General features: G+C 44.6%; 1 protein-coding gene across 2 annotated transcripts in view; it reads left to right on the top strand.

The window, feature by feature from the left end:
• The window catches only part of MEGF11 (multiple EGF like domains 11), a 189,305-nt gene that overhangs the window by 84,720 nt on the left and 91,549 nt on the right, over positions 1-13,036 (top strand). For both annotated transcript variants that reach the window (XM_058811484.1, XM_058811483.1), the window contains exon 5: positions 12,744-12,990. In XM_058811484.1, coding sequence (XP_058667467.1) covers positions 12,744-12,990 — 247 coding nt within the window. The remainder of the gene's footprint in view (positions 1-12,743; positions 12,991-13,036) is intronic.

Below are 13,036 nucleotides of genomic sequence, written 5' to 3'. Positions count from 1 at the left end.
TGGAAGGAGCTGATTGAATTGCCATGTTTACTGCAGCTTCTCAACAACTTCCTTGCTTTGCTAGCAAATTTAAAAGGTTAAAAATGCAGATTTTTAAAATTATGTGCACCTGTGTTCTCAAGTCTCAGTGGGAAGTCACCTTCTTCAGCTTTTAAGTGCACAGACCCAATAATTTCCACTACCTTGATCCTGATCCCCCAGTTTAATTTTGTGTGCCTTTCAAGAGTTGAGGATAATTCTTGCTTATAATGTTGCTTTCAATCTTCTTTCTCTCAGATCTGCCTAGGAATGAGTGAAATGAGTCAACAGTAGAGGTTTTTTTAAGCCTTCTTCAAGTTTTACACCAGCTCCCTGACAGAAAATGTTAGAATTCTTTTAGTTTGACAGAAAGTAAGGCTGTGCCAAACAGAGGAGTCTGCATAGATGGAAGTTGCAGAACAATTTCCCCTTTTTCTGGCTGTGAGGTCTCTATAAGGGCAAGTCCTTGTGGTGCAATATGAACTTAATTCATTTACTTGTAACAATTTTAATTAACAAATACTTGAATAAACTCCAGCAGTCTCTGTCTGTGGAGTTTTACTGCCTTTTGGATCCCTTGCCTTGCAAAAATTCCAATTGTGCAACCCTGGCAATCAGCAGGGAAACAAAACCTACCAGGTCCCAGCACAGTCAGTGGAAAATTTTGCAGCAAATATTGTGTAACTTGAGTTTGGTTTGTTAGAGAGCAAGTGAGGGAGAATCTCAGAACAGGTGTGTAAGAAACACTGTCAGGGTTAATGGGGATGGGAGCAGATGGAGAGAAACAAACCTGGAGAATCCCAGATTTCCTTCGAGACAGTGGTGGGGCTGGGGCCTGGAAAACCAGGAGGGAGAATCCCAGCAGTGTCACTCAGTGTCCCAGCCCTGGCTGAGCAGGATGGACGGGCTGGGCCCTTCAAGTCCTGCCCCAGCCACATCCCACTGGAGTTTGCATCCCAGGGATGCTCTTTGTATCAACTTTCCACTTTTTAAACACTGCTATTGATGAGAAACAGAAGAAACACTTTATTAATTAATCTCTGTATACATTAAAGAGTCATTTTTTATCTGTTTAATTCAGCACAGGACTATAAATGTAGTGAAAAAATATACTACAAGGTACTTAGAGCATAAATTGACACTTTAGATCTTGGAGCTGTCCTATCTCAGTGCTATCACTTCCTTTCTGGGGAGTTTTGTAGTTTAATGTAATTTGACTGTCTCAGTTTCCCTTCTATGAAATGGTGATTAAATTCATTTTCCAGGTCATAGATGGACCCTGAGAATTAATCAGTGTTTGCATGGGACTCTTGTGATGGAGGCAATTCTCTTAAATGTGCAAAACCACATTTACATACCCACAGATACTACATGTTCTGATCTTATTGAACAGTTTAGAACCCAAATAGTTGCATTTTGTCACTTTTTTATTACACCAGCATACTTTGAATTTTCTTTAGTAATGTACTCTGAATAATTAATCGCTCAATGAATAATTATCCATTCCAAATAAAACAACTTGATTACTAAGCCTGATGAGGAAAATCCAGTCAGGAAAGAACCCTTTCAAAAACAACAACATTCTGCAGATATCCTTAATATTTAAAGAGTGAGCTATATTTAGTAATTCTTCTGAAGCAGGGGGAGAGGAACGGATGCTAATTTCCTGTGTCATCAGATTTGTGCATGTGTGTCAGCAGCATTCCTAAATCACCACCCACCACAGTCACCATCCCACAGGCAGCAGGAACATCAGCATTTCCCTGGGTGGTTCCTCTTGTGGGCTCGTGCCTCCTTCTGCTCATTGATTATTTAATATTGGGGGGTTTGGTGTTTGCTCTGCCCTGAGGTTCTGCAGGGAGCAGGGCACCTTCCTTAGCTGAGAAAACAGCAAAGTTGTGGAATCAGTGTCATGTTCCAGATGGCACTCACTTAACCCACAGCGGCCAGCCCTTATCAGAGATGATTAGAGATGATGGAAAGAAATTCCCTGGCTGCAAAGGGCACTGGGGTGAGCCCGAGGTGCTGCTGATGGCACTGCAGCATGGCCAGGGACAATCTAGGTGATGGTCTCATCAGACAGCCTCTTTTTCCCTGTGATTTTTTAAGGTATTTCTCTGCTGCCACAAGGAGAATGAAGAGATCTGAACCTTTAAGGGCGTCTGGCATTTGAAACCTTTAATGCACAGGTGCTGTGCTCTCTTCCAGCAAAATCCCATTCACTTCCCTGCTGCCATCCAGCCAGGATGTGTCTGTTTTGCTTTTTCCTTGTCAGTGGCAATTGTCACTAAAAAGCAGAGAAATTAAATTAATTCAGGGGTGAAGGTGTTCCACAGTTCCTTGGGCTGCAGCTGAACCCCCAGAAGTGACACCCCAATCCTAGAAAGTGGAGATGCTCTGGGGATTGTCCAGGTTTCTGTGAGGCTGACCCATGGATAATGCTGCAGGCACAACCAGGTTGTTTGTAAACAATGAGGGAAAAACATGTGGAGTGATGATTTGGTGTTTCTGCCTGCCTGACACTTGATGGCTTAATGCAGGAATCCACAATGGGAAACTGTTCCGAAAGCACCGGCTTCCATGTGGCTGGGAGTTTGTCAAAACATTTCAGCTCACTACACCCCTAACTGATTGTGAGCATGAACAGTTTTGATCAGCCTGTTTTTCAGAATGTAAAACAGTTTAAGAATTGTCTGTTTTTAACATCATAACAAAAAAGTTTCACTTCCCAGTTTAGAGCAACTTCTGCTTTAGAAATTGGCATTAATTTACGCTTCTGTGAACAACATTGGAACATGTTGGGAAGTCGAAATAAAATATCAAGGTTTAGACATCCAATCTCAATAACTGATGAGACAAGACTTTCTCCTCCTGCCTGGCTCTCCAGAAGGAAACCCAAGCCCCACTGGTGGGCAGAGGAAGCTGAATGGACACAGGCAGAGGTGCCTGAATGCTCTGCCCAGCACTGGGAGCTGCTGCTTTGCTTGCTGAGGCTGCTCTGCTCTCTCAGCATTTGCATCCTAAAGAAGTGGTGCAGGAGAGCTGCAGCACTGGTGCAGTCTGAAGAGCTGCTCTAGGGACACTGGAAATTTTCTGGCATAAACCTCTCCTGGTGCTGGGCTCTGTGTCCTCTGCCTTTCCCAGCACACCCAGGGACACACAGGCTTTGGTTCCTGGTGTTTTAGCAATGCAGCATTTGTCTGCCTCATGATTATCTCTTTAATATAAACACATCTCACATCTCTCTGCCCGAGTGATGTGAAAAGAGAGGGTAATATTCTAATATTTCAGTATTTTTGCTTCTTTTTTTTCCACCAGTAGTTTCAGACATGCTATTTTCTATTGGTAAATATCAGAAAGGTTTGCAGAGGCTGTGCTGAGTCTCACAATGTGTTTAGATGAGTGAACGTTCCAGTTTTTCCTGGGTCACACAGGGCAAGACTTTTTTACAAAACTGTTTCTTTTTCTGTGCCTGAAAGGGACATTACTATTAATGGTTTATAAGAGAAAGACAGCAGTGTATTTAAGATATCTTGAAGACATTAGGTAACATTAAAGAGCCATGTGAAGGTTCAAGTATGCCCAGAAGAAAAGAGAACAGCAAGTAGCTGGTGTAGATACCTGCACACAGCTTTTTGCAAGCCTTTGAACTGTTTTAGATATAAAAGACACCCCTTTTTCAAAGGCCATTGGGCTTTCTGCTGCTCTAATTCTCTCTGAATGTCTGTAAGTAACAGAATTCACACTAGAAAAGGTAAGATTTTTCCTAGATTCAGTTGCTGGGACAGATGATCCTTTAAGCTGATATTGTTCAGTTGAAGAGCAGGGCACAGGTGACCCAGTGATAGGACAAGAGGAGGGGTTTTAAACTAAAAGAGGAGAGATTTTGCTTAGATGGTAGGAAGGAATTCTGCCCTGGGAGGGTGGGCAGGCCCTGGCACAGGTGCCCAGAGCAGCTGGGGCTGCCCCTGGATCCCTGAGAGCCTCCAAAGCCAGGCTGGCAGGGCTTGGAGCAGCCTGGGACAGTGGGAGGTGTCCCTGCCATGGCAGGGGGTGGAACAAGTTCTTTAAGGTCCCTTCCTACCCAAACCATTCCAGATTCTATGATTAGTCATTAGGAGGGAATTGTAGCAAAGAGAATAAGTGGATCTTTTTACTCTCCAACAACACTATCGGAAATAAAAGCAAATACCACAATCCACAGTGTTTACTTTGTGTTTCAATATCAACGCAATAAAATAAATTGCTTATTGACCATCTTAAAAATGACTTATGAGTCAGGGCTGTGAGTTATGTTATGCATGAAGGATGTGCTTATCCATCCCCTGAAGGGGAAACTTTATGGTACAATTTGCAGCTGCTGAGGTGGATCCAGCATTTCTTCCATATCCATACCTTGATTTTCCCCAGTGCTCAGCCAGTCCTGCTCAGCAAATCCAGGTCTCAATTCTGCTCCCTTGCTCAGCAGCTGCAAGGGAAGGGACACATCCCTGCATGGGAAGGACAGGGAGAGGGAACATCCTCTACCCCTGCTGTAGTGACAAGAAGCTTTTCTCCTTTAAGCACTGCTTTAAGTGCAAATAAAGAGGTATTGCCTATCTGGCAAAACATCAGCAGGGTGACCTTCAACAAGGCTGGCTTTGTGCTCTGGGAAAAACAAGGAGCTGAGCACATCCCCAGAGCTTGGCTGGGCAGGGCTGGTCCCGCTGGATCCTCTGCAGTCACACAGGCTGGAAAGGTGAGCCCAGGGGTTGGATCAGGTTGTTTTCCACATGCTGGATTCCCCAGTGAAGCATGAAGTTGTCCTGGAGGAGGATGTGGCTGAAGGGCAGCCAGCCTGGGCAGCCTCCTGCAGCTGCCAGTGCCCCTGTGGGTCTGCTCCAAACTGCATCAAAGTCAGCCGGAATTACTGAACCCAGGGGGGGTTTGCTTCTGCTCCCACAACTGCCTTGCTTGTTTATTTAGATTATTTAGAGTAAGAAGGAGCCCATGTGGATATTGCATGTGGCTTTTACACACCAGACACTGCTGTTGTGTCAACAGCTCCAAATCTCCAGGGTCAGAGGCCTCTCTGAGCAGCTCTGGTGCCACCACCCCTGAGCCCCTCCAACACAAACTTATTGAAGGCTGCATCTCCTCCCTGTCCTGCAGTGTTTTAGGCATATCCAGTGTATTTCTACCCCTTCTTGCAGGCAAAACTGATTTTACTTCTGTGCAGAGGCATTACCAGAAAATTTCATTACCCAGTCAATGAAAACATCTAAAGTCCATTACAGATGTTGAGAGAGAATGTTTTACCCAGTTGGAAGACTGAATTTGGAAGTAAGTTACTTGCAGATATTATTATTACAAGCCTGTCCTAGACAATAATAATGAAGTATTGATGGAAATTTTGCCAGAGCAAAGACTGCTGGGTTTCATACAGAGGAAAGATAGTATCTTCATTTAGTTTTATTAGACTCTTGATACTCTGCCCATGTATTTTTTAATTCACCACAGTAAAATTCTAATTAAAGAACAGACTTTGCCTCCCATTAATATGACACTAAAAAAAAAAAACCCAACATTTTAAAGAATGCAGCATCTTCTCCACAAAAATTATAATGAGAAGACAAGCTGCCAGTGTTGTATAGAATGTTGTCGCTCCCTTATGAAGCGTTTCATGATTTTAAACTCCTTGTAAGATCCAGAGTGTCAGTAGAGTTAAAGGCTCATTAAACAGAGCAGTAATTTCTACAAAAAGAAATAAGAAATATTCTCAGGTTTTTTTAATGTTCTAATTTTCACTTCTTTTGAAGCGTCTGTCAAAATAACTCTTAGTAGAAATTCTGTAAGCACCACACTTCAATATCTGTCAGGAGTAGAAGTTGTTCCTTCCTTTTTAGTGGTTCCAAAATATATTGAGTTCATTACAGGATTTGATGAGGCTGACATCCAAATACTTAACTTTTCTTTGACTTGGAGTGATTTTGTTTTCATTTATCCAAAAGACAAACCTCAGCTAGTTAACTGCTGTAAGCATTCTACAGAATACCAGAGGAATGTTCTTTAAACAAGAATTACTTTGGAAAGCAAATGTTTCCTCAGAGGATGCTAAATAAACTGCAGGGTCTCTAAAGTGCTGAGCCTGAGTTAGGTACCACATGTTAGAGAGTCAGTGACTAATGAGATCATCATCCAAGATTAAATCAGGGCCCAAATCAGCCACATGTTCTGTATCTGATTGAGAGCAGGAACTTCAGGGAGAATCAGCAAAATCTTTCTTGAAGGATGAAAATCTGTTCTCCTGTCCTTAAGAAAGGAAAAAAAAAATAAACCTAAACACAAAATTAGGTTGATTTCTTCCTGTGAGTAATAATTTATTCATTTTGGGAAAAACCAGCTGATGTTTCCTTCCCAACTTTCCATTTCTGCCTGATGAAGACTGATCCATAAACTGCGAGGATGAGACTGATTGCCAGTCCTGCCAGCCTCAGATTAACCCCAGGGGTTTTCCTTTTGGGTGGGTACACAAATGCATATTTACATATGCAAAATACATTCTCTGGGCAGTCTTAGAGTGGTAAACACTGAGACTGGCATTCTCTTCATTATAATTGTGTGAGCTGTGACTGAAAGTCTGGCTTTGGAGATAAAACGAATCCAGGACTGGAACCTTAAGGCTGCAAAGCTACAAGCTCAGAAGTCAGCAAGTGCCAGGGTACCCTGTGCTCACATAATTAAAGAAAATATCATAATTCATAGGCTCAAGTACTGAATTACTGCTGTCCTTCCAACCTTTAATCTGACATTTTATTTTTGTGACACCAGCTCCATAAGTCAAATGTCTTATTTACATGGGATGCTTCCTATTTGCCTTGGGGAACCAAATGAAAGCAAATGAGAGTAAGACAAATCTCTTCAAGAGTGTCATCAGGCTGATGTTCAGGTGTGTCATCAGCAGGGACAGAGCAAAGCCCTGACACGTGGGTGATGGACTGAGAGCACAGGGCTGGCACCGTCCCTGTGGGCCACTTACTGCACAGAGATTAAACAGCCAGTGGCCCGTGGCTGCTCCCTGGAAAGACTGTAAGAGGAGCCTTGCTAAGGCCCTGAAGTCTTTAATTTCAGATTGTCTTTCATACAGTTGGAATCTTCGAGGAAGGCAGGTAATGAGTTATCCAGGGGTGGCACTGAGGAGCTGCAAATTGCAGTTTTTATAGGTTGATTGAGTACAGGTGAATTTTCACTGGGGGCAGCTGAGCACTCCCCTGGGGATGGGACAGTGGGAGGTGTCCCAGCTGGTGAAATAATGGAATTAGAATGTCAGTCTCTAAGCATTTGGATGAACATTTTTGAAAATCTGGGTTATTTTGAGTGTTATTAACATGTGTTAGACATTCCAGGGGTGATCAGTCTTTTGAGACAGATGTTTTTGGGTTGGAATCAAGCAGATCAGCAGGTGATGTGTCAGTGACCTGGCTCATGCCTTTAGCACTGTGTTGGTGTCACTTGAGGGGCTCAGCTCTGCTCAGAGCCAACATGGAGTGCTGGGAAGTGTCATTGTAGGGGAATTCCCTCTTCATGGACCTTGTTCCAAACCTATTGCTTGGCTTCTGTTTGCAAAAGTGTTGAGCTGTCCCAAAAGGAGTCATGTTTGTGCAGGGAGCAGACCCAGCTCAACACAGGGCTGTAATTCTCCTGCTGAATAAAGTGCAGGGGATAAAAACCTAACTGATTATTTTAAATTATCCTTCATTATATTCAGGTACATGTTTTACCTTTTGGTGTTTCTTTGCCTGCTTTGCATTAGCTGGGTCAATCATCTGATTCCAAAACTGAATTAGACAAAAAAACCCCACCCAGAGCTAAATCCACATTTCACCTCAATTTGTATGCATAGAATCATTTTACAACAGTACAGTTACATTAAGAGGAGAATCTAGTTCTAATTTAAAGTAAATTCTAAAATAATCTCTCTTAAACCATGTCCTCTTTGATTTAATCAGTTAATTTTATTTCCTGTTTGCATTTTTTAAGGGCTAGTATCTCATTTAAATATTACAAACTGAATTTGGAAATATTCCAGAATATTGATTATTGAATATGAGCATGTTCTGTGCTTTAGCAAATTTGTAGAAAGCTGCTTTAAAGTGTGGATTAATTGAAGTTCCCCATCAGCCCAATATGGTCTTGAGTCCTTGGGAAATCAGACACTGGGTTTTTCAGCTGTGCCTTTTTCAGGATGTTTGTGAACATCCCACTGACTTTGCAGACCTGCAATACAGAACTGGCCCTGGCTATAAAAGAGCCACAGGGAGGCTGATGCTGAGAGCAGAATAAACTCAGACCTTGAGACCACAGGTAGTGGTGCTGCTGTGATAGAAGATTCTGTTTTCATGTGAATGGTGTGTGTGCAGTGATGGACAAGCTCTGGAATTGCACTTTTGACTCTCTCTCATTGGGATGAGTCACTCCATAAATGTCACCCCTTCCTTGGGAGTCCTTTTATTCATCTGTTACCTTTTCAAACTCCTGTGTTTGCTTCATTGTGCCTGACTTGTGCTGCTGCATGGTGTGCTGGGTGTCCCTACTGACCCAGAGCTCAGCAATTCCCTCCTCATCCCTACAGGGATGAGCAGCCCTTGGGGGGCACAGCAGCACCTCCCCTGTGTCCCCAGTGTCGATTTCCCAGGACACAGCTGCCAACAGGATGCCATGCACAGCCACAGCGGGAACATTTCTTCACTGCAGGAGTGGTTAATCCCTGGAACAGGCTCCCCAGGGAAGTGGTGGAGTCACCATCCCTGGAAGGGCTCAGAAACAAGCAGGTGTGGCACTTCATGATGTGATTTAGTAGGCATGGGGGTGTTCAGTTGAAAGTCGGACTTGGTGATCTTGGAGGTCTTTTCCAACTCTAAGGATTTTAGGATTTGAGGATTCTGTTTGCAGAGGCTGCAGGAATTAGCCCTCACTTCAGGAAGGAATTGAGGTTTCAGTGTGGGAGTGGCAATAGAAGGAAAACCCTTGGTGCTGCTCTGAGCAGTCTCCTCTGAGGAGAGAATCCCTCTCCTGTCACAGCACCCTGTGCACGCCAGTGTGATTGTGCTTGGGCACCCAGCTTCATCCCTCACAGAGCCACATTCATTTTTACTGGTGACAGCTCATCTCCAGCCACATTTCCAAAGGTGAAAAAGTGAGGAAGTTAGCACGTTTGCCAGGGAGTGTGGCACGTACCTGAAATATGGCAGCTCCCTTCAATGTAGCATCTCCCAGGAGAACAGGGGCTGCTTCAGCCTCATCCCTCACGGTATTGACATCCCCACATGCAGCCAAGGGGACCATTTGTACCTCCCTGACATCACCTCTCTCAGGTTGCTTTCCTTATTGATGGTCTGGTTAAAGTCTCTGTATCATTTTGACATTTTTAATGGCATCTGCATTTACAGCAGAGTGCTCATGTGAGCTTTAATCAGCTCTCTGTTCACACATTGTTGCTGTTATTATTTATCTCTATTACAGTAACTCACTGAGGCAATCAACAAGAACAGGATCAGACTGTGCTAGACTGGGGCTGAGCTTTAAAATGGTCTCTCCTTGTCCATGGGAGACTTTGCTGATGATCCCAAAGTGCAGCAGGGTCTCATGGCTCTGCACCTGCTCTGCTCTCTGTCTCTGTCCCAGAACCTGGAGTCACTGTCACACACCAGCCAGGATTTGCTACCCTCATGTGTAGAGAAAAAATTCCTTTTGGTTGCTGAAGTCTTTTGTTTCTTCTGTTTTATAATTCTCTACCAGGAGCTACTGGATCCCAGTCCTGTAGCCAGTTACACACTCAATTACTCTCACACCTGAGCGAGCCTGCTGAGCTCAGTGGAGCTAATTGTATGAATAAGTACTTGGATTTCAGCTTATCATCCCTGTATCTACCTTGCTAAAGAAGAAGTGTCCACAGTGCAGATCTCAGAGTTATCATTATATCATTATATAAATATCACACCATGTTCCAATGAAATGACTCCACAGTCATTGGAGTCACTGCAATGTGGGACTCAGAGGAAAGGGGAACGAAAAGCAACTGCAACTGATAAACTTTGTGCAACAAAGATCTTATTTTCATGTGAGGTTACTGCAGTGCAAAAAACCAGGTGAGGATGAAATTTCATTAACCAAATTTTACACTGACATATTGCTAACGAATTTCACTCAATTCCCTTTGGTGAGATTGTGGGATAAAATTTGCTACAGGGAAGAAGCAAACGTGACCAAATACTGCTGGCAAATAAGTGTTCAAAAAAATGAGCTGTGTTTGGTGCAGGCACTGTACAGTTGAAACAAGATGCTTGAACTAATGATGGGAAATGGTTTTCCCTTCCTACAAATGGTTTTCTTTTTCCTTCACTTCCTTTCAAATTGAAAAACACAAACCCAGCAGACAAATCAGATGCTTGGAGCACCCACCTGAGACATGAAAGAGCAAGGATAGAATAATATCTTGTAATGAGTGTTATTTATTCATATTAGGGGAATTAATTGCAACTGGAGCTGTATCAGCTGAGAAGAAGCCACAGTCTGCAGTTGGGGCTCTGATGTGAGGTGTGGGAAGGCAGGAATCAATCCCCAGAGCACACAGGGTGCAGTTTGATCCCTGAACTCCTCTTTCCTGTGCTGAGGGACACCAGCTGTGCTTGTGTGGTTCAGGTTTGTGTCCTTTATGGAGGTGCAGAGCTGCATCTCTTGATATTCAAGTTGTGCAGAAAACAAATCAGTGTTTCTGGAATGGAAATTGCTGGGGATCTCCAGCAGCTCCAGCAGCTTTGCTCCCTGCCCCAGAAGGCTCACACAGCCTTAGCAAGTGTCTATGTGAAATAAAGATAGATCATCTCTTCCCACAGATTCTCAGTAATAATTTAAGTCTTATAAAGAGTAAGATTTTGTTTGCTTGGCTCCCAGTGGTGTTAGAGAGGAGCTCTCATCCCTGTATACAGCTGGGGCAAGTGAGGCAAAGCAATAAAGGATCCAGGATGAGGCACAAGTGGGATCATGCACAGGGGGCCATGGTGTGCTCTGCTTGCTGCAGGACATGCAACCTCTGCACTGCATCCCCCAACACCCTGCAGATCTTTTGGAGACCTTGGAATTGTCTTCTGAGGGTTTATTTCTGCTTTTAACACTTGCTCAAGAAACACGAATTTGTAAACTGGTAATCAGCAGTGCAAATTAACAAAGAGCTGTCTTCTTTTTCTGCTGAATATCCTCACACTGACCAATGAATATCCTCCTTCTCAAAATGAGGGTTAATAAATAAAAATATTGCCAAAAATATTGGATAGAAGCAGTTTTTCAGTGTGGGTTTATAGCCAAGTACTGTAGAAGGAGAGGGCTATGTAATTTCTAGGACAAAAGCACCGGGCTTAAGTGAGCTTTACATTTACCTCACTAATCCTGGAAACAGATCCAGGGCTGAGAAGCAGCCTGTGTCACCTGGGATTAGTTTCCATGTTTGCAAATAAAAGAGTTTGTGAAGACAGCCCTGTTGCTGGGATTCCTCTCTCCTCTTCTGCCTGGCAGTGGGATTTACACCACTCACAGGAGGGTTGGTGGTGAAATTGAACCCAGCTCTGAGCACAGCCAGCTGTGCCTGAATAGCCATCAGTAACTGTCCTTCCCAGTAGCCAGTTCTGGATAGGAGGAGGATTTTCTTCATCCTTGCCACAGCTGTGGTGAAAGACTGCTAAGTGGAGGGTAGAGCTGCTGAAGAAATCCTTGTTTTCCTGCAGACATTTGCTGAGGAAACCTTGACCTCAGGTGTCTGCTTGAGCTCTGTTCAGTGCACGCAGCTCAAAGAGGTGTTGTACAGGTGTTGTTTCAGGAGCAAATCAGGAGAAACTGTTCCTGTAGGGCTGACTTCCCTCTCCCATCCTCCACATGCTCTTCCAAAGAGAAGGGATCAGGCAGGATTGTCACATGAGGGTTCTCCCTGTGCCTTACTGCATTCCATAGGGAACCTCCTCTCCATGTCAGTGGCCAGAGGCTTTGGGGTCCTTCTGTGTTGCTGTTTTTAGTGTAGGAATTACCTGATACATTCACTCCATAACTTCATCCCTGAGCCTGGGCAGCCTCAGGATGTCCTGTCTCCAGTGTTATTTTATTTCCTCCCATCTACTTAGTCCAGACAACAAAAGTAAATAAAAAAATAAATAAATCAGAGAACAACACCAAGGAGAAAGCTTTCTTTAGATTATCTTGTATGTTATCTTATGGGAACATAACAAAGAAACAATATTTGATGACATTATTAAATCGACAGCATTTGCTTGGCAGCACCACCTGCCCTTAAGTGCAGTGCAGGCAGGATGGGACCCTCTGCATCTAATTCCACTATAAATTCATTCCTTCCAGCAATCTAAGAGCACTAAGAAACAGGATATTAAAAGATTTCAGGCCTGATCCAATAAGGTGTTAAACAAGTCCTCAACTTTAGGTATAACAGTGGTGCCATTGTATCCTTGCACCCTAAAGCTGGGTCTGGGTGGGGATGCTGAACCTGGGTCTGAGGGGAGATGCTGGACCTGGGTCTGGGTGGGGATGCTGAAGCTGGGGCAGGGCGGGCAGATGTTAAAGCCGGGTCAGGGGGGCAGTTTGGGAGCGGGGGTTCCTTTGGAAGGCTCTGGCCGAGGTGCACACGGGGCTGTGGGGTGAGGCAGCCCCGTGTGCCCCGTGGGTAACTCGGTGTGCGTTCGCAGGCTGTGACAGCGAGCACTGGGGGCCCCACTGCAGCAACCGCTGCCAGTGCCAGAACGAAGCGCTCTGCAACCCCATCACGGGCGCCTGCGTGTGCGCCGACGGCTTCCGCGGCTGGCGCTGCGAGGAGCTCTGCGAGCCGGGCACCTACGGCAAGGGCTGCCACTTCCAGTGCCAGTGCCACCACGGCGCCACCTGCGACCCCCAGACCGGAGAGTGCCACTGCGCGCCCGGGTACACCGGAGTGTTGTAAGTGCGGCGGGAGCGCTGGGACTGCCTTGGACTGGTTCGGGTC

This window comes from Ammospiza caudacuta, chromosome 10 (assembly GCF_027887145.1).
Source record: "Ammospiza caudacuta isolate bAmmCau1 chromosome 10, bAmmCau1.pri, whole genome shotgun sequence".
NCBI classification, from domain to species: domain Eukaryota; kingdom Metazoa; phylum Chordata; class Aves; order Passeriformes; family Passerellidae; genus Ammospiza; species Ammospiza caudacuta.
The sequence above is the reverse complement of the archived record's forward strand: the minus strand, read 5'-3'. Positions and strand labels throughout refer to the sequence as shown.